This window comes from Coffea arabica, chromosome 6c (genome assembly GCF_036785885.1).
Source record: "Coffea arabica cultivar ET-39 chromosome 6c, Coffea Arabica ET-39 HiFi, whole genome shotgun sequence".
Taxonomy (NCBI): Eukaryota; Viridiplantae; Streptophyta; class Magnoliopsida; order Gentianales; family Rubiaceae; genus Coffea; species Coffea arabica.
Genome location: NC_092320.1, coordinates 53,771,734 through 53,798,051, shown reverse-complemented (window position 1 = coordinate 53,798,051; position 26,318 = coordinate 53,771,734). Strand labels below are relative to the sequence as shown.

The 26,318-nt window shown below is 34.0% G+C and overlaps 2 protein-coding genes and 1 long non-coding RNA gene across 3 annotated transcripts; 2 read left to right on the top strand and 1 right to left on the bottom strand.

Moving 5' to 3' along the window:
• Positions 1 to 573: 573 nt before the first annotated feature.
• LOC140008796 (uncharacterized) lies at positions 574 to 1,341 on the top strand. The gene has a single exon (XM_072053676.1). It carries the CDS (start codon positions 574 to 576, stop codon positions 1,339 to 1,341), a length of 768 nt encoding a protein of 255 aa, XP_071909777.1.
• Positions 1,342 to 11,742: 10,401 nt separating this feature from the next.
• On the top strand, positions 11,743 to 14,356 carry LOC140008111 (uncharacterized). The gene is made up of 3 exons (XR_011815517.1): positions 11,743 to 12,162; positions 12,373 to 12,416; positions 14,187 to 14,356. It is a non-coding gene; the product is annotated as an uncharacterized lncRNA (long non-coding RNA).
• Positions 14,357 to 20,893: 6,537 nt separating this feature from the next.
• On the bottom strand, positions 20,894 to 22,834 carry LOC113692427 (uncharacterized). Its single transcript, XM_027210839.2, has 2 exons — positions 22,538 to 22,834; positions 20,894 to 22,131 (listed from the first exon to the last, which is right to left on the bottom strand). Exons 1-2 carry the CDS (start codon positions 22,548 to 22,550, stop codon positions 20,894 to 20,896), a joined length of 1,251 nt encoding a protein of 416 aa, XP_027066640.1. The 5' UTR covers positions 22,551 to 22,834.
• Between the last annotated feature and the right edge of the window lie 3,484 nt (positions 22,835 to 26,318).

Here is a 26,318-nt window from a genome sequence, read left to right as displayed (position 1 = left end):
TTAGTCGCTTGATGAAGAAAAATATGTTATTTCAATGGGATGAGACATGTAGTAATGCATTCAATAGCATTAAGTCTTATCTTATGAAAGCACCTGTTTTGGCTGCACCTATTCATGGAAAACCATTATTTCTTTATATTGCTGCCCAGGAACGCTCAGTGGGGGCATTGCTTGCACAAGAAAATAATGAAGGAAAAGAGGTTGCCCTTTATTATTTAAATAGAATGATGATCCCTAACGAGCTAAACTACTCTCCGATTGAAAAGTTGTATTTAGCTCTTATTTTTGCAATACAGAAGTTAAAACATTACTTTCAAACACATAGTGTGAGATTCATTTCCAGGGCGAATCCCATAAAGTATGTGATGAGCAGGCCAGTATTATCCGACCATTTAGCTAGATGGTATCTTCAGCTACAACAGTTTGAGATTATTTATGTGCCTCAAAAAGTTGTGAAAAGGACGAGTTCTGGCGGATTTTCTTGCTGATCACCCGATACCTGTTGAATGGGAGTTAAGTGATGACCTACCAGATGAGAATGTACTCCTTATTGAGATTCGCCCACCATGAAAAATGTATTTTGATGGTGCTGTTCATCGTCATGGGGTTGGAGCGGGGATTGTATTCGTAACTCCTGATGGAGGGATATTGCTATACTTTTTTATTCTAAGTCAACATTGTTCAAACAATGTCACTGAGTGCCAAACTCTCGTACTCGAACTTGAAATAGCTGTCGACATGGAACAGCTGGACATTCAAATCTATGGTGACTCTCAATTAGTAGTTAACCAACTCTTGGAAAGTTATGAAGTCAAAAAATTTGAATTAATTCCGTATCACAAATATGCAACGCGACTTATGAGGCGGCTTGGAGGTGCAAGCATTAAACATGTTCTTAGAAGAGAAAATAAGCAAACTAATGAATTAGTCAAGCTAGCCTCTTCACTTGCCATGCCGAATCATGAGATACAAGTTCGTGTATGTCAAAAGTGGGTAGTTTCATCACTAATTGATGATGAAAATATTGAAGGAGGCGATGCTCATGTGGTCTCAACCTATGAAATTGATAAAGAACATTGGAGACAACCCCTCATTGATTATCTCAAATATCAAAAGTTACCTGAGGAGCGACATAGGAGAACTGACATCCGTCGTCGTGCCCCTCGTTTTATCTTGTACAAGAATACACTGTACCGAAGATTATTTGAAGGTGTACTGTTGCTCTGTCTGAGCGAAAACGAGGCATATCGGGCGATGAACGAGGCACATTCTAGAATATGCGGAGCTCATCAATCCGATCCCAAGTTACATTTTCGGATTAAAAGAATGGGCTACTATTAGCTTACTATGGTCAAAGATTGCATAGAATATGCTCAAAGATGTCAAACTTGTCAGTTTCATGCAAATTACATTCATCAATCACTTGAGCCGTTACACCCGACTGTTGCTTTTGGCCTTTCGATGCTTGGGGCCTTGATGTTGTGGGGTCATTACCAAAGTCGTCCGGTCAACATTTATATATATTGGCTGCGACCAATTACTTTTCTAAATGGGCTGAAGCCATACCGCTCAAGCAAGTTAGAAAGGAAGATGTGGTGAATTTAATTAATGTGAATATTATTTACCATTATAGAATTCCCCGATACATTATCACCGATAATGAAAAATCCTTCTCCAATGACTTGATGGATAAGTTGTGTGAGAAATTTAATCTCAAGCAACGCAAGTTATCCATGTATAATGCCCCCACCAATGGTCTCGCAGATGCATTCAACAAAACTTTGTGTAACTTGTTGAAGAAAGTGGTGGCCAAATCAAAGAAAGATTGGCACGAAAAGATAGGCGAATCTCTTTGGACTTACCGCACCACATATCAAACTCCAACGCAAGCCACACTATATACCTTAGTCTATGGTGTAGAAGCTGTCCTGTCCCTTGAGTAACAAATTCCTTCTTTGAGAATTGCTATTCAAGAAGGGCTCACGGAGGAAGAAAATGTTCGCCTGCGCCTTGAAGAATTGGAAGATTTAGATAAAAAGAGATTGGAGGCCCAACAAAATCTCGAATGCTATCAAGTCTGTCTCTCTAAAGTTTTGAATAAGAAAGTTCGGCGCTGCTCCTTTCAAATCGAGGACATGGTACTTGCCGTTCGAAGGCCAATAGTTATGATTCATCGCACTAAAGATAAATTCGTCTCCAAATGGGATGGACCATATGTTATTCGAGAAGTCTACATGAATGACGCGTATAAACTGGTGGACAAAGATGGCATAAAAGTTGGTCCTATAAATGGAAAATTCATGAAGTTATACATGTCATAAAAAAAATGAAACACTCCATGATGCATGAGTCTAAACTGCATGTTGCTCCAGACTCGCATGAACTAAAACTCTGAACAACAATCACCAATAGTGTAGCACGTAGTTAAACTATTGAAACACTCCACCAAATCTAAGGTGATAAACAAAAGGATACTCCTGACCCGCAAGAATTTAAATTGTGAATGGTAGGAACTACGTGTGACTTGATTCCCTTTTGGGATACGTATGCAGTTTAGAGGGCAACTTTTAAATTCAGTTATAACCCTATGAAACTAAAGTCTTTGCCCGGATGATTCTTTTGATAAAAAAAAGAGAGAAAACGTTCATCTTTAGGACAGTTTGAATTATCTTGAAAGTGTATTATTCAAATTACCAAATTATTTGGATAATTATCTGTAAGCCTCGATGCAACCAAATACAACCAAAATACTCAACCAGACAAGTAGTCAAGTAAATACAATGACAAAGAATATAAGCAATTTTAAAGCACAAAAATAGAGTAACAATAAAGTAAAAGAAATTCAAACCAATCAAACTCCCAAGATTCTTCCAAACTTGGAGTTGAATCCACCAAATAGTTTCTTCAATAGATGGTAGTGCTAACCAATTTATACAAGTGAAGGCTCACTCCTTCCTCACCCCAAACATACTTTGGTTGAGCAAAGGAATTTTACTACTCTCCAAGTAAACCCTTAACTAGCTAAAATTAAAAGCTTACCCATTCAATTAAGAACTACTTTATACAAGTGAGACAACCTTTATCAAGGTTTTACCACTCCAAATGATAGGTTCACCTTCACCAAGGTTTTACTCCTCCTAGAGAGTAACCTTCATTTGAGCAATCTCACAACCCAACTTTTCCAACCCCTTATACAGCCAACAAAGAATATTTCTACTCAAAGATCTCACTTGTAAGCTTGTATTTAGTGTTGGCCAAAAATCCGTGTCTTCTTGTGTTTTGGGATATTTATAGAAAGTGAGAAATGGCTCCAAAAGGCTCTCCAACGGTCAAATATTAAATGCTGTCGAAACTAACCGTTGGCCTGTCGGACGTCCGAACCATGCGTCCGAACCACCTATCGAACGTCCGAACCATTTGTTCTGCGTCCGAACCCTGCGTCCGATAGAAATCAGAATGTTCAACGTTCATTCTTTTTGTGTCGGACAGCCGAAACAATGAATGAGCGTCCGATCCAAGCGTCCGAAGAGTATCGTCGTCAGTCGGACGACCGATCCTCTATCGAGTGTCCGATCCTCTACGTCCGAACCTTCATATTTCTTAACTTCTCTATGATTCAAATTTTTTCGATTCTCTTTTGGATCAATGACCTGTTCTAACAAATTTTTCACATAAAAATATTAGTCCAAATCTACATTTTGATTTGTTAATCATCAAAACCAAGGACTGATCAACCAAGATCAACATTATCTTTTCAAGTGTGATCAAAATTGTGCAAAGATGTAATTGTTCATACTACGGTTGATAGCCTAAAGTGGTGGCTATCGAAAGAGCAAGTAAAGACGAGGACGTCTACAAGAATGTGATAAAAAGGTAAAAAATCAAGTTTCATTATGAAGTGCTTGTACTCATAACTACACGCTTTGAACAATTAACAAAAGATGAAATTTGAAACAAAGTAAAAGATAGCAACTATTCCTAAAATTCAAATGACGACAGCTCCTTTCGATTATTTTTAAGTAATGCTTTTGCATCTTGTCCAAAGTTTGACTCTCCTCAGCAAGTAGGGGCGGGGAATTTTCAATCTTTCGAATTTCATTTTGTAAGTCGACCATCACGCCTTGCACTCGGGTAAGTTCATCTTGTTTTTCTCGTAGCAGTGAAAGCGTCTCCTTCCTGTGAGTATTCAAGAACTCAAGTCGATTCCTCAACTCTACTTCCTCGCTATCAATCTCCTTAAGTTTTAACATGTACGTTAAGATTTTTTCCGCTTGTTGTTTCTCCTTACTCTGAGCATCTCTAAGATGTTGGGTGACCGTAGAAAGCAACTCATCATATGATTCAGTTGAAATTTTATTTGAGAGAGAAGATTTCACTGCGACATAACGAGCTGCATTTGCAAAGAAAGCCTTTAAAAGGCCTTGCAAATGTGAGATATCCGTGGCATTAAAACTTTGCATTTCCTCCATGATTTCGTTAGCTTTTATTTCAAGAGCAAGCATGCGCTCCAAGGCTATTTGAGATATCATCATTCTCAAGTTATTCCACAACATTTGGATATAATCTCGACGGCATGTTGAGATCACACTTTGGGGACAAAATTCAGACACTTGAGGTGCCCTTGGCAACGATGGAGGATCGAAAATTTTCAGTTTCTTTTTGGGCGATGGAGTCATATGTTCCGTCTTCTGTGGCGTGATTTGTTGAATCACATTTTCATCCTCTACTATCTTTTTGGAACTCTCACTAGCACCCTTTTGTTGGGTAGAGCTGATCACTTGTTTGGCTAAAAATTCAAATGCAGTAGGTCCTTCAACTGATGCTTGGCTTGGTTCTCCATCATCAATGAAGATCAAGTCTTAACCATCCAACTGTAGGGAAAACGTTATGAGACAAATCATGAATATGAAATTAACAAGCAAATTTTAAATGCTAAATTAAAGAAGGCAAGGAGGGTCCTTACAATATTAGCACGGCTTATACCAGACACACATATATCCGGAATGTCTTTAAAGGGTTATTTAGGATCTAAACCAATATCATCCAAAGGGAGAGTCATTACCTTGGACTTCTTGTACTTCCAATGCTGGTCCGTACTAGTGGATTGCTCATCCTCCTCATCAAAAGGCTCGATCATCTTATTCTCATGTGAATTGCAAGAATCATGATCAATAGCCTTCACAATGTTTGAAGGAAAATGAAATGAAGTACCCTTCGAAAATTCTTCACTAGGAGTAAGGTCCTCAAGGGTAGTAGCCTTGTTGTTTGAACTCTTCAAAATTTTCTTCTCACTTCTCACAGTCTTCTACTTCATCTCAAGATTATTGCCAACCTTGGAAGGATTGTTCAAATTTGCAAGTTCCTTTCCTTTTGATTTCTTCTGCTCCCCATTTGATTGGACACTCTTAATCAAAACATCACACCCTTTGAGGAGATGATCATCATGCACCATAGACCACCATGTTTGAAAGTCTAAAGATGTGTGCTTGCTAGCATTCAAGGGATAGTTAGGAAAAAGTTCCTTTGACTCTGTTTTACTGCGAATGGCAATGCGCCAGAGTATTCGACTCAAGTCATAATTTGTGAAACGAACATCTGCCCCAAGTTCCTGTGGAGGAACTTAATAAAACCCGAATTGCCATGCGAATCTATATGGACTATATGGCTCAACAAGGAAATCCCCTTCAGCACGCAAAACTAAGTAATTTGAACAGGTGCTTACAAAATAACTTAGTTCGACATTCGCTAATTTGCCTTTGTCAATAAAAAGTTCATTGCAGTTCTTCACAAGAGAAGTAATTCTCCAAATTGCTTTGTTTCCTTGATGAATGAGGTCGCGAGCACTATTTCATCAAAGTATCGTGCGTCACCCTCTTTAGAATAGTTGGTCATAGTGGGTCCAGGTATGGTATTTAGAGTCGAATAATGGGTAGAGAAATAATTCGCTAACCAAGCATATATGTAGTGCACCGGAAAAGCCGCACTCGCACACCCTGGAGTAGCTGAGTTTGAAATTTTATCGAGCCCACGGTATATGTTTAGCAGGACAGAAACAGCAAGGCAAGTCTTACGACTGGTAGCCATCATACTAGCCATTTTGAAAGTAGATGGTTTAATATAATGGAGGTTCTCATCTGGTAAAGCAAAGACACAGAGCCAGCAAGATATAAATGCTGCAAGATAGGTCTCTTCCCGCAAGTGAAATTTAACTCCGATAGTATCAAATACACCATTGTCTTGACTTGAAAATTTACGTGGTTGTCCAATTTCGCCATCCGGATTTTGGGTCGCTTGAGCATGAGATGCCTTCTTTATCCTTCTCTGCTTTTGACTTTGAGTACCTGATTTTGCCTTTAAACCAGAACTTAATCCATTGGTCAGCAGAAACTCCAGTTTTGTTGGATTCCCCATGTTGAAGATGATGTAAAGCTGCGAACAAATACTCACAGTTTTATGAAATATGCCTTAATTTCTTTTCATTTGCTCCAGTTAGTTCCTCCGCGCATAGGATTACCTCTTCATAGATACCCCCAATGATTGGAAATTCTCCTAACTTGTGCAAGTCCCAAAGTGAGAGAGACAATTCTCCGACAGATGTATGCAAGGTATTAGTGTCCGAGCACCACGCTTCGCAGAATGCCCTAAGTACATGAGAATTCCTATCATATGTGAAAAGTGAAGCATATAAGACGTCAAACAAGTAATTTTCACGGAGCACTTGTTTGCTCCTGCCAAGAATATCCTCCAACCCCTCCCAATAATTCTCGATGTAACTGAATGCACCATTGAGTCGCAAGGAAGGACTCCAATGTGCATCTCCATCTATGATCCGCTTGCCAAGGGTTTGAAAGGGAGTTACCCTTGGCTCCTTATTATGAATAAGGGATCTCAAGGAGTAGACTTTCGTGTCGTCATCTTGAGAAAGTTCAAGTGACCAGTCCTTCAATTCTGGGTACTGGTGAGAAAGCCACTTACCAGAATAAGTTCCTTGTATAGGGGGATGCACCAATAATTTAGTTCCTTTGTCACCAGATTCATCATCGATGTCAGCGATAAGGAAATACTTTTCGTTTGAAGATGTGACTTCCTTGAACACCACTATTGCATCAAGACTAACCTGCAATAAAAACAAGGAAAAAGAAAGTTTTGTTAAAATGGCATGATCGAAGATAGTAAAAGGCTTCTTAAATTTTGGTGAGTTTTTATTGAAGTGGGTATTCATGTCTCATTCTTTATGTACTCCTCAAGCCATAATATGGCTCTAGTGGGAGTTTGCGGTTGCGCTTTCTTCAAATTTTGATTGCGCCATCTCTGTTGTACTTCCCAAATCATAATATGACTTTTGTGGGAGTTTGCGGTTGCGCCTTCTTCAAATTTTGGTTGCACAAATTTGTATTGTACTTCTCAAGCCATTATATGGCTCTCGTGGGAGTTTGCGGTTGCGCCTTCTTCAAATTTTGGGTTGCTCCATCTCCTTTGTACTCCTCAAGCCATAATATGGCTCTCGTGGGAATTTGCGGTTGCGCCTTCTTCAAATTAAATGTCCACCATATAGGATGTGTCGGGGATCCTCCTTTCACGTCACGCAAAAGAAAAAAAAAAGAAAGGTTCTGACATTGACAAGAAGTAAGGTCATGGAGTATGCAAATTACCTTGATATTGTGAATTCCAAGAGCTGGGTCCTAAAATTGTGGACAAAATTAGAGCACCAATTTGCTTCAAATGAAGGTATGAGCACGAGATGCAACCTAAAAAAAAAAATCTCTTTGAGGTCGTCCTTTGCAAGAGAGAAAATAAAAAAAATAAAAAAAAGGAGTGATGTGTGGCATGCAATGGCGGGACAAGCTCTTATGGTGGGTCATGCTCGTCTTTAATGTGAAGTACGACATTATTTAGTCATTGGGGCGGGTGATATTCCTTTTTTATCACACAAAGTCAAAAAAAATGGAAAAAAAAAATCATCAACGACAAATTTTGCCTTGCTTCACAAGAAAGACATGCAAGACAAATATGTGGCACGTGGCATGGTTGCTCTAACCAATTAGTACCAGTATAAACTTGCACGTGAAATAATAATCAAAACTCAAAGTGGTTCGTGCTAACTAAGTTTCGTTGGAGCTGTTCGGCAAGTAATTGAAATACTTGAAGGACGCATGCAATTTTTCCTGCAGCAGTATCAAGTGTAAAATAAATAAATAAATAAATATCGAATTTGCAGCACCAATGAGAACAAAAGATTGTGACATGCAATATGCCTAGGGAGCTAACAAGAAAGCTATCGATTCTTTGGTAATATGTGATGAACAACACAGCAAATTTGGCAAGTATTATGTGAATGTTAAGCTGAGAAAAAAAAAACACATGAAATCGAAACTAAAGGAAGGCTCAACGATTACCTCGGAGGTGTAGAGAATTTTTCTCTCCCCACGATGCTGCGATTTGTTTAGCTGTATTCGAAGCGCAAGGAGAAATTAGAGAGCTCAAACCATAAGGGATCTTATTGTTTAGCTGTACTTGAAGTCGTAAGGGATCCCATTGGTTTCTTTTATAGAGCTCAAGCCATGCAATAAAAAAAAGGGAAATCAAAGTTCATTTGGAAATTGCAGGAATTGAGTATTACGGAATTGGCTTCCAAAAGCCGGCTAGTTGATAGCTTCCAATTGTTTACAAGTTGATTTTTGCAGTTGTTAGTTTGCTATAATGGTGCTTGGTTGAATGTTCGGTCTAGGCAGTAGACTAATTTTGATTGGCACATGGTCTTGGAAGCAATTAAAGGTCATAAGGAAAGTGAGCAGTCCAATGTCCAAGGAAGTTGCCTAAATTCTTCACCACTTGGTAGTTGGTTTTGGCAATTATCAATTCATTGCAAGTGCCCAATTTTGGTACCTACCAGTTTAATGCCTCATGGAAAGTAAATGGAAATGGTTGAAAATTGCATGCTTCTAATTCTTTTGGAGTGAACAACAAACAGCAAGGAAAGTGTCCCCGTGACTCTTTAAAGAATGGAAGCCACGGACATTGTGATTCCACCATTTCAGTTTAGCAACATTCAGATTGGACGTCTAATGGTTTGCCGCATCATGGAATATGGAAATGATTGGAAGTGGTATCTTTCTAATTCTCTTGGAATCAATTGCAAGTCAAAAGGGAAGTGGTCTTATGATTCCTTAAAAGTTGAAGCCACGGGAATCATTATTCTATGCCCAAATCAACTTGAGTACAAAGCCACACCACGAGAATTTTAGCAACTTGGATCCAATTTCCAAAAGAAGCAATGCCAAAGGAATTACAAATTGCTCAGCTTCAAGATGAAAAAAAAAAGAGAAAAGAATGTCTTGTGGAGCTCTACAAGGCGCTTAAATGAATCTGTTTAGGAAGTTTTAAGTTTTGGGCAGCTACTAAATTCAGTGTTTATCATTTAACTTTTGGAATCACATGAATTTGGTTCCCAAGAATAATTTCAAAAGCTGGAAGTCAATTTGGGAAGCTCTCGAAATTTGGCATTCAGAAGTTACCAACATTGGTTTTGGGAATGCATTTGCGATTTAGGAAGTGTTGAAACTTAGCAAATTCCATATTGCCAAGTGCCACGAACAGGATTTGGTAGTCAGTAGCTTGAGATGCAAATTGGAAATTATCAATTCGATTTAGCAAGTCTGCCGCATGTAATTTTGAGTGCCGAAGTGTGAAGACATTTCCTAATCTTTGCATCACGTTTCGGCTCTCTAAAGTGGAAGTTTCATGGTGAATATTAAATGGGGAGTTCCATCGAACAAATAGGTGGCCATGCTTTGATTATTAAAGATGTTTGGGCGGTGCAATGGTCATAAAAGATTTCCCAAGTTGGAAGCTAAGTTGCAATAGAAGCAGAGATTTCATTGTGGTGCAAAAGGAAATGATCCTGTCCACTTCATATAAAGGGAATGGTCCTGGCCTTTCTTTTCTATTAAATATATATATATATATATATATCATCGAATACTTCAAGTCTCAATTTCAATCTTTGACAAGCAAGTTTTTAATTGAATCTTGAAGTGGCGGCATTTGTAGACAAAGAAAATTTATTTAATTTATTTAGTCAAGATTAAATAAATTGAATTGATTTGATTAAATTAAATTAAATTGTAGAAGTCCATTATGTTTTGGACTGTCAAATTGGGCCAATATTATATGGACTATTCAATCAAATTAAATTTGTAATGCCCATTTAAGTTGGAGTGAATTAATTAATTTATTAGTTCACAATGGACTATTTAGATTGGCCCACTACTTAAGCCCAAGTTAAATAGATTTTTTGAGTGACAAGTGATCCAAAATGCAGGAAGGTTCTAAGGGTTTTCTTGAAGATTTAGCCTACATATTTTGGCTATAAATAAAGGTCTTCCCTCAAGGCAAAGACACGAGAAAAAAAATCCTTAACTTTCGGAGAAACTCTGTCAAATTTTCTCAAGAGCTTTCTTCCTCAAATCCAGTTCAAATCAAGTCAAACAAATCCTCCTGCTATCGGTGTTGAAGACTTGAAATTCCAAGTGTTTGACACCATCATCAAATCAATCGTTTTCTACATCGAAATTGTAGGAAACACCCTTTCGATTGGAGAACAAGTCTTTTCGGCCCTTCAATTGAAGCTATTTGAAGAAATGAATCAGGGGATTAATTTATTTGATTCAAGAACTTTCTGAGATTGTAACCCGCTTATTATTTAATTCAATAAATTTGATATTTGTGCAAGTTTTCTTGTCTTTTATTTTAGGCAATAAAATTTGTGCTTACAGCAATCTCTTTAGGAGTCATGATCTATGTCAATAGATCATGATTTCTAAACTTTTTAAAGCACATGAATAAGATGTTAAAAACATTTAGTATGAAGTGATCTAAAAAGTGATTTTATTTATATTGTATAGAATAATTCTTTCAATATAATAGACCTAATGTCTACTTTGATTTGTAAAGAATGAAAAATCTGAGAATATACTAGCAAACAATCTTACAAAGATAATTTGCAAGTAATTATGTATTTATTCATAATTTTGGTGTTGTGTTGATAGAGTTTTAACCAAAACACAACAAAAGTTTTTACAACTAATCCTTAACAAATTGCTACTTGAGAAGTGGCAAATGGAAGCATTCAAATCTACAAGTTCAATTTTGACCTTTGATTGGTTTTTTCCATTAAAAGTCATTTATATTGTATTATGACAATAATGAAAATTTGTCCTAACAAAGGAACTAATGTCTCATCGTAAATCCGTAGATTTGTTAAGTGCTACCACATGATTTAGGGAAATTATTGGTAGAAATAAAAAATAAAAATAGAACGAGTATCCGTGAATGGCATCAAAGTTGATCCATTTACTAAAACTTATCTTAAAAGAAACATGATAGTTATGTAAGTTCATTTAGTCTTGGACTTATGAGTCATTGGCTTTAGTGCAAATGGAAAATTGAAAGTGCGTATACCCTAAAGTCAATCAACTTTTAAACTTTAACATGCACTTAGACTATTTATATTATAATAAATGATATCTTTATCATATCAATTGCTTATATATTTATATTTGTATGATAAAACCATTAGAGTAAATCTAATTGATGAAATCATAAAAGTTATGATGATGAAATTTATTCGATTATACATAAGGTGTATTCTTAAATATTTTTAGTCAAATTATTAACAAGAAAGAGCATTGTTAATTAACATATATAGTCTATTGGGGAATGCAAGAGTTCTCATTTGAGTTCAATTGCTGATGTGGTGTCTCCAAATTGGCCAATTTGTGGTAGTCCTCCAATTGATTGAGTTGATGAATTAAATTGAGAACAAAATTGGTGGTATTCCTCCAATAGATAGGGTTTCTGAACTTGCCCGAGACTCTCTTGTGCGGCTCTCTATCTGTTTCTTCTTCTCAGTCTCTTTCTCCCTTTCTTCTCTCTTATTTTCACTTCTTCTCTTTCTTTAATTCGCTGTTGTCCAAATCTTCCTCTCCGTGGCTTCCCAACCCTATTACTCTCCATTGGTCACGGTGATAACAATGAATAGCAGAAACTAAGAGCACAAAAATTTTCTATTTACTTCAGGTTACTCAATAATTTTTTTCTTTTTTTTAGGTAGATTGAAAGGCAACAATTGTCCGTCTCATATTTTATGAGGCAAAGGCAAAGGTGAGTTTTTTTCTATAGATCAATTGGTGACCATTTCGTTTCTATCCTGGAGAATCAGCTGTTTTCTTCCTTCCATCTTTAAAATCTGACAAATATTTTTTAATTATCTATTGTTGTGTGATTATTCTCTTCTTGTAGAAGCATCTATATGGTTATTCTATTAGTTAATTTTTTTCCTAACTTCTTGTTGATATGTACCTTCCTTTTTAGGAATTTTTTTGTACTTCTTCTCTACCGCATTCTCTTTCCTTATGGTGAGTTTTCTAATTTTTTTGCATCCGTGCTTACTTTAATTTTATTTCCTAAGCTCTGTTTTAAGTTTCTTATATTGTTATAGGTGTTGTTGCTGTTTATATTTAGAGAAATTTTTTGTCCACTTTTCATTTGCAGTTGTGGTTTCTATATTTTTGCTCTATATATAAGTCATTTTCTTGTTGCATTTTAATGATGTATTATTTCTACTGATCTCCTTCATACAAGCTATTCGCTATTGGTCTTTGCTGCAACAAGTTTTCTTTCAAACATATTGTTTGAATTTTTTGTTATTATCGTCACAAAAAAGTTGAAGAATTATTTGGATTGAACTGCAAAATATAGTTAAAGTTGGTTGTATTTTTTTGGTTGTTACTTATCATGTAGGAACTAAAATGTTATTGTGCTATTAACACATTCTGTGGTTGAATTTTTGGCCTATGCTGTACTCAAGGTATTTGTTAGGTAAAGGAAGAAAGTAAGTTGAAGCAGCTTTTTGTTAGTTAAGTATTAGAGATATGCAAGTGATAGCAAATTTAGTACTTAATGAATTGGTTATTACTTTATTTTGAGAGTTAAGATGTTTTGTTACAATCTGATTCGTCCTAGAGGTTTGCTAATGTATTGCTTGCTTAGCCAAACTTCATCCTCTATATAACATTTTCATACCTTGAATCATAAAAGATAGCCATGTTTTGTTTGTAAAGTACTCCATCTTCAATGCTTTATGCTTTTAATTCATGACCCTGAATTGCCTTTTCCACTTCTAAAAGTTGTAACATAAAAATCTCAGTTATAACTGAATCCATGACAAGCTTTCGACTACCATGTTGTGAGCATTATCAATTCTTATTCCATTGATCCCTATGCAATTGGTTTGATGGATTACTATTATTCTGAACATATTCATTGACATCACCACAATTTTAATAACTTGGACTAACATGGAAATAATTATTAGGTAATTCAATTTGGGGGTTTTAAATCTGTATTTTCAAAACATGATGTTCCCCTGTAATATTTTAGTATGATTAACTTTGTAAAATCCGATTTTTATAGCTAATTTGTTGTACCTTGTGAAATTGAGCTCAACTGAAAAAGAAGCCTAAACAGAAAAATGGACAACATATAAAGTTCGCATTGTCAATTGAAAGGTTCAATGAGGTGAATGTAAAACAAATCTTCAATCTGCCCATAAATTTTTCTACAAGAAAGAACTTAATGGAAGGGAATGTTACTTTTGAATTAGATTCGCTAAACCCTCTTGTAAATTTCAATGGGATGCATAATCCATGCCAGATATGGCATCCAAATGTTCCAATAGAAGATCCCTCTACTTTGAGAAAAATGGTATAGACTTCTTTGCAGAATCTTAGAGTACATATTATTTCATCCACTTTTGTTTTTAGCTCATTCTTTCAATTCTCAATATCTTTTGTTAGGTTCTTGAATCTTGTAAAGTCAATTTCCCTATATAAATCATGTATATCTTAGAAAGATTTGGATTGATTTCATTTTGACACTACTATTAATATGTAAATTCTTAAAAATTCTTTTTTCCTTCTTTTTTTTGGTCTGTTATGTTGCCTTTCTAAGTATACTATTGATTTTTACAAGAAGAAACATATAGATTTGAATTTGACATCTTTGAGAAACAGTTAGTTAAAGCTAGTAATAATCATTTGTGGTTTACTCTTTATGTTATATAATATTATTCTTTTCATACAAATATTTTCTCTAATCTAATTTGATCTCTTTTTTTTGTTACTCAGGTTTTTGTCAAAGAAAAGATGAAAGGTAAAAGGAAAGGGGGAAAGGGGGAAATTTCTTCTGGAATTTTGCATTTCTAGGTTTATTGTGTGTAAAAAATAAATCAGCTGTTAGTATGTTTTTCTCTTCTCTAGTTTTTTTCTTCCTTTTGGTAGTGAAATAATGAGCCTATTATTGGAACTTTCTCAAGATTAGAAAAACGTTTTGATGAATCCTTCATTTTATAGTTGATTTTTCTAGTTTTATTGTTTTAATGTGCAAAAGGTCAAATCATTACCATGACTTTGTTGAATATGTTTTGGTCCAATCTTGATTCATGAAGTATACTAGATGTACTAGGTAAAATGAAATTTCAAATATAAAAGTTGTGTATTCTACCATGAAAATAATGTCTTTCCTTTATTAATTATAATTAATCTATTCTGATGAACGACTTGAACAAAAAGGTGCAAAAATTGGGTACACTTCACATAATTGGGACATGACTTTGCGCTTTTTGGAAAAAAATAGAATTTGGAAAGTAGCACGTAGAACTTTTCCATATTAGTTGGATGAATTAGGTATATGGAGTTTCAAAAGTAAAAACTATATAATTCCATGACATATTTTATAAACAATTTAATTTGATGTATGACAGAAAAAATGTTCAAAAAATAGTATGGCTACGCTTCGCGACAACGACCTTCAATGTTGAACCTGGTTTAATATTTTTAGGAAAAGAAAAATTTTAAAGTAACACATAAAAATTTAAAAGAAAAATTTTCACGATATCTTTTAAAAGTACTATTGGTTCACATGTGAACTGCAATTTGTTTGTACCTCTATTGCTCTTTTGAACTGTTAATGGTAACATAAGATTAATTTTTCGATGCTTATACATTTTTTATTTTCTTGTAGAATTAAGATTGATAGTTCAATTCATAATAGCAAGAAAGTTGGTAGTCCCAAAATACTGTTTAGATTGAAGACCAAAAAGTGAAAATATCTGTAATTTTAGTCTCTTACAAGACATATAGAATTCTCAAATACTATTTGCATGCAAATGCAATCTTGTTTATTCTGCCCTTTCATATTTTTGTTGCCATATTAACCGCTGGTAGTTGTTTTTGCCATAAAATGTTTTTGATGTCCGTCTAATAGAGTTTCACATTTTAGCCCATATCAGTTTCATAATTTAATCAAAGGACGATCTACTGAGGAATCAAAATTTAAAATTTTCACTATGCATGTTCCTATGATTCCCTACATGTGAGGGATTTGGCAAAGCTATTGTGAGCGGACTGTATTTTAGACTTGGATGTAAATTTGAGCACTTTGAAGTCATTTATTTATTGCTTCTACATTCGCCTGTTCATTTAGATTATCCATAGCTATAATTGCTTAAACTGATAGTTGCAAGATGGATTCAGCATATTTATCTTCTATCAATATATGAAAGAATTCAATGCCATCGAATAGCCGAGTTTCAAATTGAAGCCTACATATATGTGGAATATTAAATTATTTATTGGATGTAGTGAAGGTCATAAAATACATGAGGTGGAATAAATAAGGGTTTGATCCTTTTGTAGTAGTATAAACAGAACTGTGTTTTTGGAGTTAAATTATTAGTTGTACAGAATTCAACTGTGTGTAATAAGTTGGAATTGATAAACATTGTAATATGGAGTGTTAATAAGAGAAATATCAACATAGAACCTAGGTAATCATCTTGGATAGGTGATTTGGCAAAACAAACATGTGAATATTGTATCTAGATTGACACCAGTAGGCTTTAGATGTGATGGATTGGAATAGCTAAGAAAATAGAAACGAGTTGGCACTTGAAATTTATGTCTCAAATCTAATCTAGAATGGTTTTATCTGTTCATGGCATTATATTGTGATACAAATTAGAAGTGAGATTTGTTATAATTTAATGGATATATAGAGAAGTATATGTACCTATTAGATAGCAGTGTAGAGATTGGCAATTTCTTTAAGTTTTCTTGTTATTGGAGCATGGATTGGTTGGAGAGATTTGTCATATAGCTAATCTCGAATAATGCTTTGTATGTAGCCATTATTAGTTCTGACTCCATACATGGCATAGGTTATATTAATGAATAAAAAGCAACTTGTGAAAATTATATGATGCATATTACCAATCTTTCAAGATAGTTGCTTGTGAGATATTTGCATTGTAGTGATGATGGATATTACTTGAGTCCCAATAGATGAAACTATAAGAGTTTGTGAAATGGATGTTAGTATAATACTGAATAAAAAAAGATAAGTAATTGATGTGTGCAGGGTATGCATACAATAATAAAAGTCGATCAACAGTCGAATTTTAAATTTATAATCTCCTAAACTACCTCACACGCAATTTGATGTACGTGGGGCATGTATACAATAATCGATCCCCGACAACGGTGACAAAAACTTGATGTACACGGGATATTCATATAACAATAAAGATCAATCCAAAATCAAGTTTTATATTTATAATTTTTTAAACTACCCCACACACGATTTTTTGCAAGTATACGAGTTGTAAGTAAGTATAGAGTAATTAGGGTCGAACCCATAGGAAAGACAGACAACTATCGCACTACTAAAATTTCTCTATTATTTAGATTATTAACAAATTAAAATAAACATATTTAAGCTACTAATAGACAAAAAAATACAAATGAAAGCTTTTCGAGTAATGGAATCCCTATCTATTCATGCTAGTGCAACTTCTCAACTAATTGAGTACTAAAACCTCAGTTAAGTCATGGCGTAATTTCCTTGTATACGTGACACCTGCTTTCACTGGTATACCAACCATATTTGTAGCTAATCCATACCTACTTTCGTGGTCATGAAATCAACTATAAATTCATTTACTTCTGTGAAATTACTACAAAACAAGTTACAAAGGTGCACCTCTACTTTTATAAGTGTACTCCCTAGGTTTAACACTTCCATGAACTAGTGTCAAATTTCAATTTTCATTGCAAATCTAACACTTTGAGATTATCACAATTATTGGCCAATTAATCATGATTTTGAGAGCAAAGGTGCTAAATAACTCAATTAAGAGAATAGTCCAAAATAATTAAGAAATCAACACATAACAATCATAGATAATTAAACCAAATATCCAAAGCATAAACTTTAAGACAACATTACAAATATAATATCCAAAACTTGCATTAACAAAATTTAGAATCCAATACAAAGATAAAGAGATGGAGAGAAGAAAAACCCTTGTCACTAGAGCTTCTTGAAACTCTCCATCTTTATTTTCATATGCCTGCTTGTTGAGCCACAAGAGTGGATGAACAACAGAAGTCCTAAACTAATCCTACAAAATAAGAAATAAAAAAAATTATGAATGTGGTGGGTTTGTCTCTTGCCTCAAAGGACAAGATATAACCCCATTTCCTTCTCTCTTTTGCTCCAAAGCTCTCTCTCTCTTTAAAACTAACTAGAAACTAAAAGCTTTTAAAAGCTCTTTCTTAAGAGTAAAGGGTCCTCTATTTATAATGTCCAATTCTATTGAATCTTCCATAAGAACCCACTTTGTCTTGAAGAGTCAAAAAGTTGAGATGGAATAATATAAAGTTGACAAAAGTTGATGTGTTGGTTCCAAAAAGTAACTGCCGAAACATCATAGATGTTGCAAGAAAAAAGGATGAAAAACTGTGCAAGTTGCAGATTTTCCTGCCTAAGTATCCGATGTGGTATATAAAGCAAATTTCACTATCCGGCATCGTATAATGCTAAATACTCTTCTTCAAAAAATCCTCTGACGAGTATCTGACTTCACTTCTTCAATCCAACGTCGTATACTGCTTATTACCCTTTCTCTTGTAAAACCTTTTAACAGGTATCCGATTTGGTATCTAATTCAAAATTTACTATCTGGCCCAGTATACTCTCATCCAATCCGGTGATAACTTTTTGTAAACGACCCCGTATTGTGCTTACTCATTCATCCCTATCAAAAATGACAAACTTTAACAAGTAAAAGGGACAAATTCACAAGTCTTCTCAAAGTTACTCAAGAACATCAAATATTGTCAAAATGGTCATTCACATTGTCTTAAGAGCACAAAATTAGCTATAAATAAACTAAAATATACACAAACTATTAGGTAAAATAGATCATTGTCAATAATCCTGTTAACTGTTAGAAGAGTAATTCATTGCTTACTATACTGTGGTGGCTATTAACTTTTGGCCTATCTATCAGCATAATTGGTTGTTGGTGAAACATTGTATTTAGTTGTGCTCCTTTGGTAGCTAGGAATTCTTCCCTCATAGTGAAGGTTTGTGGTTTCCTTCTATTGATGAGAATGAATATTGCACTTATTGTTATGTATACTATAGTGAAAAATTAGAGAGAAGTATTGATATTTTACTCTTCATTCACAATAGCAAATTACTGAATTGGTGTATATTGCATGCATTGTGGAATAGAACGTTAGGGCAAAACATGTATGGCAGTACAAAACATATCTATAATAAATAGAGAACATAGTGTTGTTGATACAAATATTGAGGTTACTTAGAGCTAATTAGTAGAGAGCTATTGTAGATACAAATGAGCGTATTTATCTCATTAGAGTTATCACTAATGAAGTTGTGTAGTTTAGCAAATGGAGGGGAATTGCTTGGATTAAAGTCCTTTTTGAAATTACTAGTAATACCATACGTGCTTTGTACATGATTATGTTTTTCTAAATTTTTATATTTGTTTTATACTGAAGTATTTGATAAAATATTGATAGTTAACATCACGATATATTTTTTTGTTTTCGCCAATCATAAGGTATATTTTACACATGTATGTAAAGAAAGAGTGGCGAATTATGGTATACTATTCTTGCTAACATATATAAAACAAAATCTTTTAAAGTTACAATTTCTAGGTTCAATCTTTAAGAATGGTAAGAAAGACAGAATTAATTCTAGCAAAAGATTGTATATCTTGAGTGCCAAATACAAAGCAAAATCTATTGAACTACAATTTGTTGATTTAGCCTCCAGAGATGGTATCAAACATGATTCACTTCTGGCTAGAGATGCAATCTTGAACTTCTTCTGATTTGCATACACTAATGAATCTGCCGCTTTTTGTTAATTATATAGTATTTACAAGTTATGGAAGTACCATTTTGGTTCTTTCTTGATTTTCACCATACGAAGACATTGTCATATGTTGTGATAATAACGTATACATGATGATGAAACCAAAGAAAGAGATAAGATTAGGACTATGAAACCACTATTATATGGAAACAATACTCATATGATTCTTCACATGAATAAGTGTATAGTATATTGCTGCATTATAATAGTGAAAATAGTAATTTAAGGTAGTCTCATCCATATGAGTAAATGTGTAGCATGTTGCTATATTATAACCGTGAAAATAGTAATATACTCCCTCCGTCCCATTGATAGTGTCATACTTTCCTTTTTGGGCTGTCCCAAAATATTTGTCATGTTTGACATTTCAAACTATTTTAAGCTATGAATTTCCATTTCTGCCCTCCATTAATAGTGTGATAATGCATGTGCTAGTTGGCCCACAAATTGATGTGTGGTCCCAAAGGACATCCAAATATTCCAACTTGTACCATATTTGACTTTCGGCTCCAGCAACAAAGTTCCGACTCCAGCCAAATTCATCATCAAGAATGTGCACATGGCTCTTTTAAACTTCAATTGAAAACTGATTTTGTTATCAAGAGGATCATTTCAATTTTTTGCAGGAAATAGAATATCGAGATGATTTAATTAGTGATTTTCTTTTGAAAGCTTTCAATTTTTAAATTATTTTCATACGCACTAATTTGTTAAGAATGATCAACTTTCACAAAATAAATTCATATTGAAAGCAAGAAAATAGTGTAAAAAATAGGTGAATAATTTTAGATTGACCCAAAAACTAAATGAGCAAAATAATAAGGCATGTTACTCTACTTGGAGAAAAAAAACTACACTCACTACCAAATTTAATTTAAACGTAGTCTATGGAAGTGTCAGTTCCTCTCTTTTTTTTTAATGTTTCAAAACTCAAAAATGCAAAAACAGATATTCTACCACCAAATAGCAAAAGAATACAAACCAATATGCACTATTTCCCCTTTATAGAATAATGCTATTGACAGTTTCAAAAACTCCAACAAAAGTAGTGTTTCAATGTTTATACATGTACATAGCTTCACTCAGCATTGCACATTTTCCCTTTTGTACAAAAATCAGCACTACTACTACTAACGTCAAGCTAACTTGACTGAGCTATTCTAAAATCTTGTAAAGTGAAATAAAAGCAGTCAATGAAAAACCACTAGTACATAAAAGTGCTTCTATATTCTTTGCCCAATCAAAAGCTTGCACCACAAAATCAAAAGGGTTGGATTGCTTGACTTCAACCATCTGCCAAAAGATGAGATAGGACACAATTTAGTGATAAACAACAAATAAAGATGCTCCAGAGCAAAGTGAACAAGAATAGCTAGACAAATGAACATTGAGTACATGTACATTTTGCACATTAGAACACCCATACCATTTTGTTCAAAACACATGATTAGTAAAGTTTAAGTACCTACAAATATGAAAATAAGGAACACTAGTTAGTTTAAACAACCATACACACAAGAAATTAGAGATAAAAAAATCTTAAAAAAAAAAGCTTTATAAAATCTTACCTGTCCAATGAAGATAATCATGCTTGCATATGACTTAGAACTTGATTCACAAGTTCTTTTTCACATTCTATTTGCAGTGGAAGACAACTTTCTTTCATTAAATGGTGCTTCCCAATGTGTGGCACTTTATAGTTATTTCCCCCAAGATTTTTCATCACCTTTACCATACATGATTGCAATGTTAAGAAAACATTGTTTAGACTTTCACTTGATAATTCATCAAATGACTTTTCCACAGCAAGAATTAGCTCATCAATTGACAAGGGTGCTTCTTGATGTTGCAAGGATTGTATAGCTCTAAAATATCTCAAGTCAAGAACATTCATGTCCGGACTGTTAGGAGGCTGAAATGACAAGTGAATATCAAATCCATCTCTAGAAGCAGCTTCAATAAATACCGGATCAGTGGGATTAATATGTGGTTTTGCATTATCCTGTTGGATCAAAATTTCAGTAACACTACCACCATCCCGTGGCCATTTAGCATGTATTGCAGGCAAAACCTGTTCAATTAAACATCTCCTATATACTTCCTTGGTCACTGACAATATTGGCTTAGTTTCTAATGTACCTGCCATACGATTTTTACTACTCCTCTTTGCTGGTTCTTTGAATACAAAAGGAAAAATCCCAATTTTCCCATCAAATGTTGGGTTACCAGAGCAGTCAAAACGTGGTCGAGCAACAGCAGCTAGGAACATAACTTTCACAATGAACTTTTTGCTCTTACATGTCCTAAGAGGTTCTTCTTCTTGAGGATGAAGATAATATTTTTCACATTCTTTAGTCATGTAAAACCACTTTTCATCAATATGCACAACATTGAACATACTCATAAATGTTGGATTGCTGTTGAGACTTTCTGGTTCAAGCATTGACAAGCAAAAGTTAAGCCTTACTTGCTTATTCTGATCTGTCAATTGTGGTTTGAGTGCATTTGAGTGTGGCCTTATAGCACCTTCTTTAATTCGTCGGTGAAGGGTTGATTTGGACACTTTCATTTCACTGGAAAGTGACCTGATGTTTGTCCGACGCCGGAGAGGAATTGCCATGATCAAAGTAAAATCAATATCCACTCGTTTTCTTCCGCATCTTTTAGAAAATCTGCGTGATACATCAACTCTTCCATCTGTAGAAGTAATTGCTGCTAGCTTCCAAATTCTCTGAACTGTCCTAACACTTGTTTTAAATAGGCTTGCAATGTTCCTGATGGTTCCCCTTTTCAATTTACCGCCATTACTTTCCTGTAATAAAGCTTCAAAAATCATTTGCCTTTCTTGATTAGTCAATCTCTTTGTAGAATTATTAGTTTCAACATCATTAAAAGTATCCATATTTCTTTTAAGAATCACCTTTGAAACATGGTGTAAAAAAAAAAAGAAACAGAGTGTTAAAACAAAACAAACGGACTGCATATATAGAGGTACAAATCAGTGTACAATTCCATTAAATATTTTAAAATAGGCATTTCAAGACTTATTTTTGGAGTAATCTGCCAAAATCCAAATTTTCAGTAAATAATTTGGCGGCAAATCTTTAAGAAATTATAGACAAAATAATCAATAAATAAACATTACAAAAGTTTAAAAAATCCAGCCTTTCTTACATGAGAAAAGAGAAAAAAACCATTAAAAAGAAAGAATAGAAGACAATTAACTAACCTTTTAATCTCATTTGTTATCAACGATGGATTAGCAATCAACTTCATATCCTTCCAATGCTTCTCTCTTGAATTGGAGCACCAATATTGTAATCAAAGGTGAAAACTTTCAAGTGAATATGGAGTATGAAAAGAGGGAATTTGTAGTTATTCCAGAGAAATTATCGTAGCTTAAATTTGCAGCAATTGAAGAATGGCTAACGACGGAGAATCAGAGAAGATTTTAGTAGTAGGCGGTGATGAATGTCTGCTAGAAGAAGGAAACAGTTTCTGTGGCAGCAGTTGATAAGGAAACGGTTTTTGTGGCTGAAACAAAAGATTGGTTTTTGGTGGGTCCCATTTTGACCCATTTGCTTTGGATGAAGAAGATTTTGATAAGGAAATGAGCTTTTGTTTTTGGTAGCCGAAACAATGGAATGCCTTTGATGGGTCCCTCTTTGACCCATTTATTTCTTGAGTCTGTCGGTGAATGTGAAGGGCAAATTTGGAACCCATGGGTTTAAAAACAAGTGGATTTTACTGTGCATAAAAAGCGCTGCTTCCCAAGCGCGACAGACTTTAAGGGACGGAGGGAGTAGTATCTAAGAGTGAGAGAAAGCAAATAATAAGCATGCAATAAATTTAGAGATAACCACAATCACCAAATTTTGTATTATATGTATGTGAGATTATTGTCATAAAGTTTACACCAATCTTCAGATGCATATCATTCACCAAAGTTTCTAACTATGATTTTGGTCCGTTATTTCTGAATGCATTTTGATTTAGCAATTGTTCATTTGAATAGCTTCTTAAAGTTTTCTTAATTTACCAAGAACAATTCGTGGATAATTTTTGGGTAAAAAAATTAAAAAAAAACCCCATGTGGTAAACCTAATATACAGAAAAGCCCTTCGTGATTTCAAAATATACAACACGACACCCCGTACTTTGAACTAAATTGTAAAGGTGATGGAATCCGTTAAACTTAACGGAAATGGACAAAATGACCAAAATGCCCTAATATAATTAAGCAAAAGATAGGTTAAAAAATCATTTGTTTTATTCTGTACATAGAGAGAATTGAGGGTTAAGGGGTAGAACAGGTATATTTGTTAAAAATTAGGTATAAAATTTTTTTTTTAGGTTCCAATAAGTCATTTCCATTAAATTTAACAGATTCTGTCACCTTTACAATTTAGTTCAAAGTACGGGGTGTTGTGTTGTATATTTTGAAACCACGAGGGGCTTTTTGTGTATTAGATTTACCACAGGGGCTTTTTTGTATTTTACCCATAATTTTTAGATGCTAACTTAAATATGAATTGACCACAATCAAGTTTTACACACAAAATGATATTCAAATGGTTAAGAGTTAGATTATTTTTCATTCTAACTTTTTTTGCCTTTTTCTTTTCCTCTTCCATTGGAAATGGCTTCCAAATTGCTTATTGAATGAACTCGATATAATCTCACCAAAAAAATTCAAACACAAGTGACCTAGCCTCCTTTGTACCAAGGGAAGTTGAATGTTCTCTTGGTGTTGTTTGAGTTGTCCTTTTTAGCTTGTTGACTAATTTTTTGTGCATTTTATGTCATTTAATTACTAAATTTTAGTTTTAGGACGTTTTTTTTTGTTTGTTTGGTTGTTCTTAATGATGAATTTTAATTATTTCATTGTGTTATTTCAGTTATAAATAGTTTCTGTAGCGGTTAGTTAACATGATTGGTATTCAATTCTTCATTATTATTGAAATACATTACAACTACTTTGTGAAAAGGTAGTTTAGGTATTACAAAAAGTAAGACAAAAATACTCCTAGACTCTTCGTACTTTTACAAGGGAGTATGGAACTTGAATGTTCTCTTTGGTGTTGTTTGAATTGTCCTTTTCAGCTTTTTGACTAATTTTTTGGTGCATTTTATGTCATTTAATTATTAATTTTCATTTTTAGGAAGTTTTTTATAGTTAGTTTATTTGCTCTTGATGATGAATTTTAATGATTTCATTGTGTTATATTAGTAGTAGATAGTTTCTGTAACAGTTAGTTAATATGATTGGTATTCATTCCTTCATCATAATTGAAATATATTACAACTATTTTGTGAAAGGTAGTAAAGTAGTTTAGGTATTACAAAAAGTAAGACAAAATTCTGCTTACTACTTACACTCCTAAACTCTTCACTTTTATAGAGAGTATAGATAGATATAAATAAGCTGATAAGATGATGCTGTTAGGTAAAATGGGTTATTTATGTTGATAATCCAATCATTACCAATGTAGTGAGTGCAATGTAGTTGGAGAATAAGATCACGTCAATTAGTTTCATGCTTATTTAGTCAATCCTCTCAATCATCCCACTTTTTTTTTTCATGAATTCAAGTAGACTCCATAAGTATCTTTAATTCAAATAGGCTCCACAAGTTGTTGTTGGGATCCAAACGTGGAATAAACTACAATTGAAACATCAAGAATACAATAATTTAATGATAAACAAATCATAAGTATGAAAGATAGATGACACACAAGATTTAATGTAATTCAGTTCCATCATTGAACTTATGTCCACAGACAAAAAATGCTTCACAATGATAGGAAAATCATATACAATAATATAACTTGAACCCGAACCTCATCTTTCAAGAACCCTTTCTCACCTTACGTGTTGCCCTTTATATGCCACTTTGTAGTATGTTAATCTCCACCTCTTTATAAGGTATATTACCTGGCCAACACCCAAGCAATAATAGAAAATAATAGCTAATTTCTAATTTTATACAAATTAGGAAATAACTCCTAATTCCTAAACTCATACAAATAGAAAATTCCTTGACTCTTACTTCAAGTAACTAAAACAATTAGTAACTAGTTACTTCCATACAAAATAAGAAACCTATATAAAAGAAATTAAACCAATTTCCTAACAATTGTGTAGTTCTTTCCAAATTATATAAAAAAGGGATAAAATAATTAAAATGTTATCATTATTCCACAGGTGGTGATAAACCAGAGATGAGTAAAGTTGTGATATATATCATTATTCCATGAATTTAGAGAGAAGGATTAACCACCCGTTTGGTTGCTACTAAGGAATAGAAATGATAATCACTATGAAAGACCCCTTCAATGATAATGAGTTTGTGTTGATTCCTTTTGGTGAAATTTGATGTTTGGTAGTCATTGTGGAATGGGTTGATTTTTTTTCTAAAATTAAAAAAATCCCTAAATTTTCTGTACCTTCATTCACTGTTCATCTCTTGCCCACTCCAACACCATTGCCTCCTCAACTCAAGGACAATTCTAAAATTTCACATTGGCAACATAGCAGCAACCTATGGACATCTTTTGTTTACCAATTACAACTCCACATCTCTAACTCATCAGTACCCACAAAAATTAATCCATTAAAAAAGTTGAATTAAATCAGACCTACAATTCACAAAAATGTCAAGATCTTTAATTCATCTGATAAACAAAATCAAACATCTTCAACATCAAGATTCTCCTTAATCCATGGTTATTTTGCTCAAACTTGTGATGATTTGATTCTTCAAACTCTACTTTAAGCACTGGTAAAATCTATCCCTTTGTGTGTATCTCATCTCTCATTTTCCTTGCTAGATAGTTGTTTCAATCATCTAGTGGAAGAACCTAGCTTTGGTGAGTTTGAAAAATTGAGTGGATGTGGCTCATATACCAGACAAAAATTTTTGGAGAAAGGAGGGGAAGAATGATGCTCTCTCTTAGAAAAGAAAAGGAGGAGGAAAACCCAAGGGTTTTACTAGGAGGTTCTCAGTTGTG

Excerpts from the sequence above, each read along its gene's own strand:
- LOC140008796 (XM_072053676.1), top strand. The coding sequence starts at position 574 with ATGTATTTTGATGGTGCTGTTCATCGTCATGGGGTTGGAGCGGGGATT.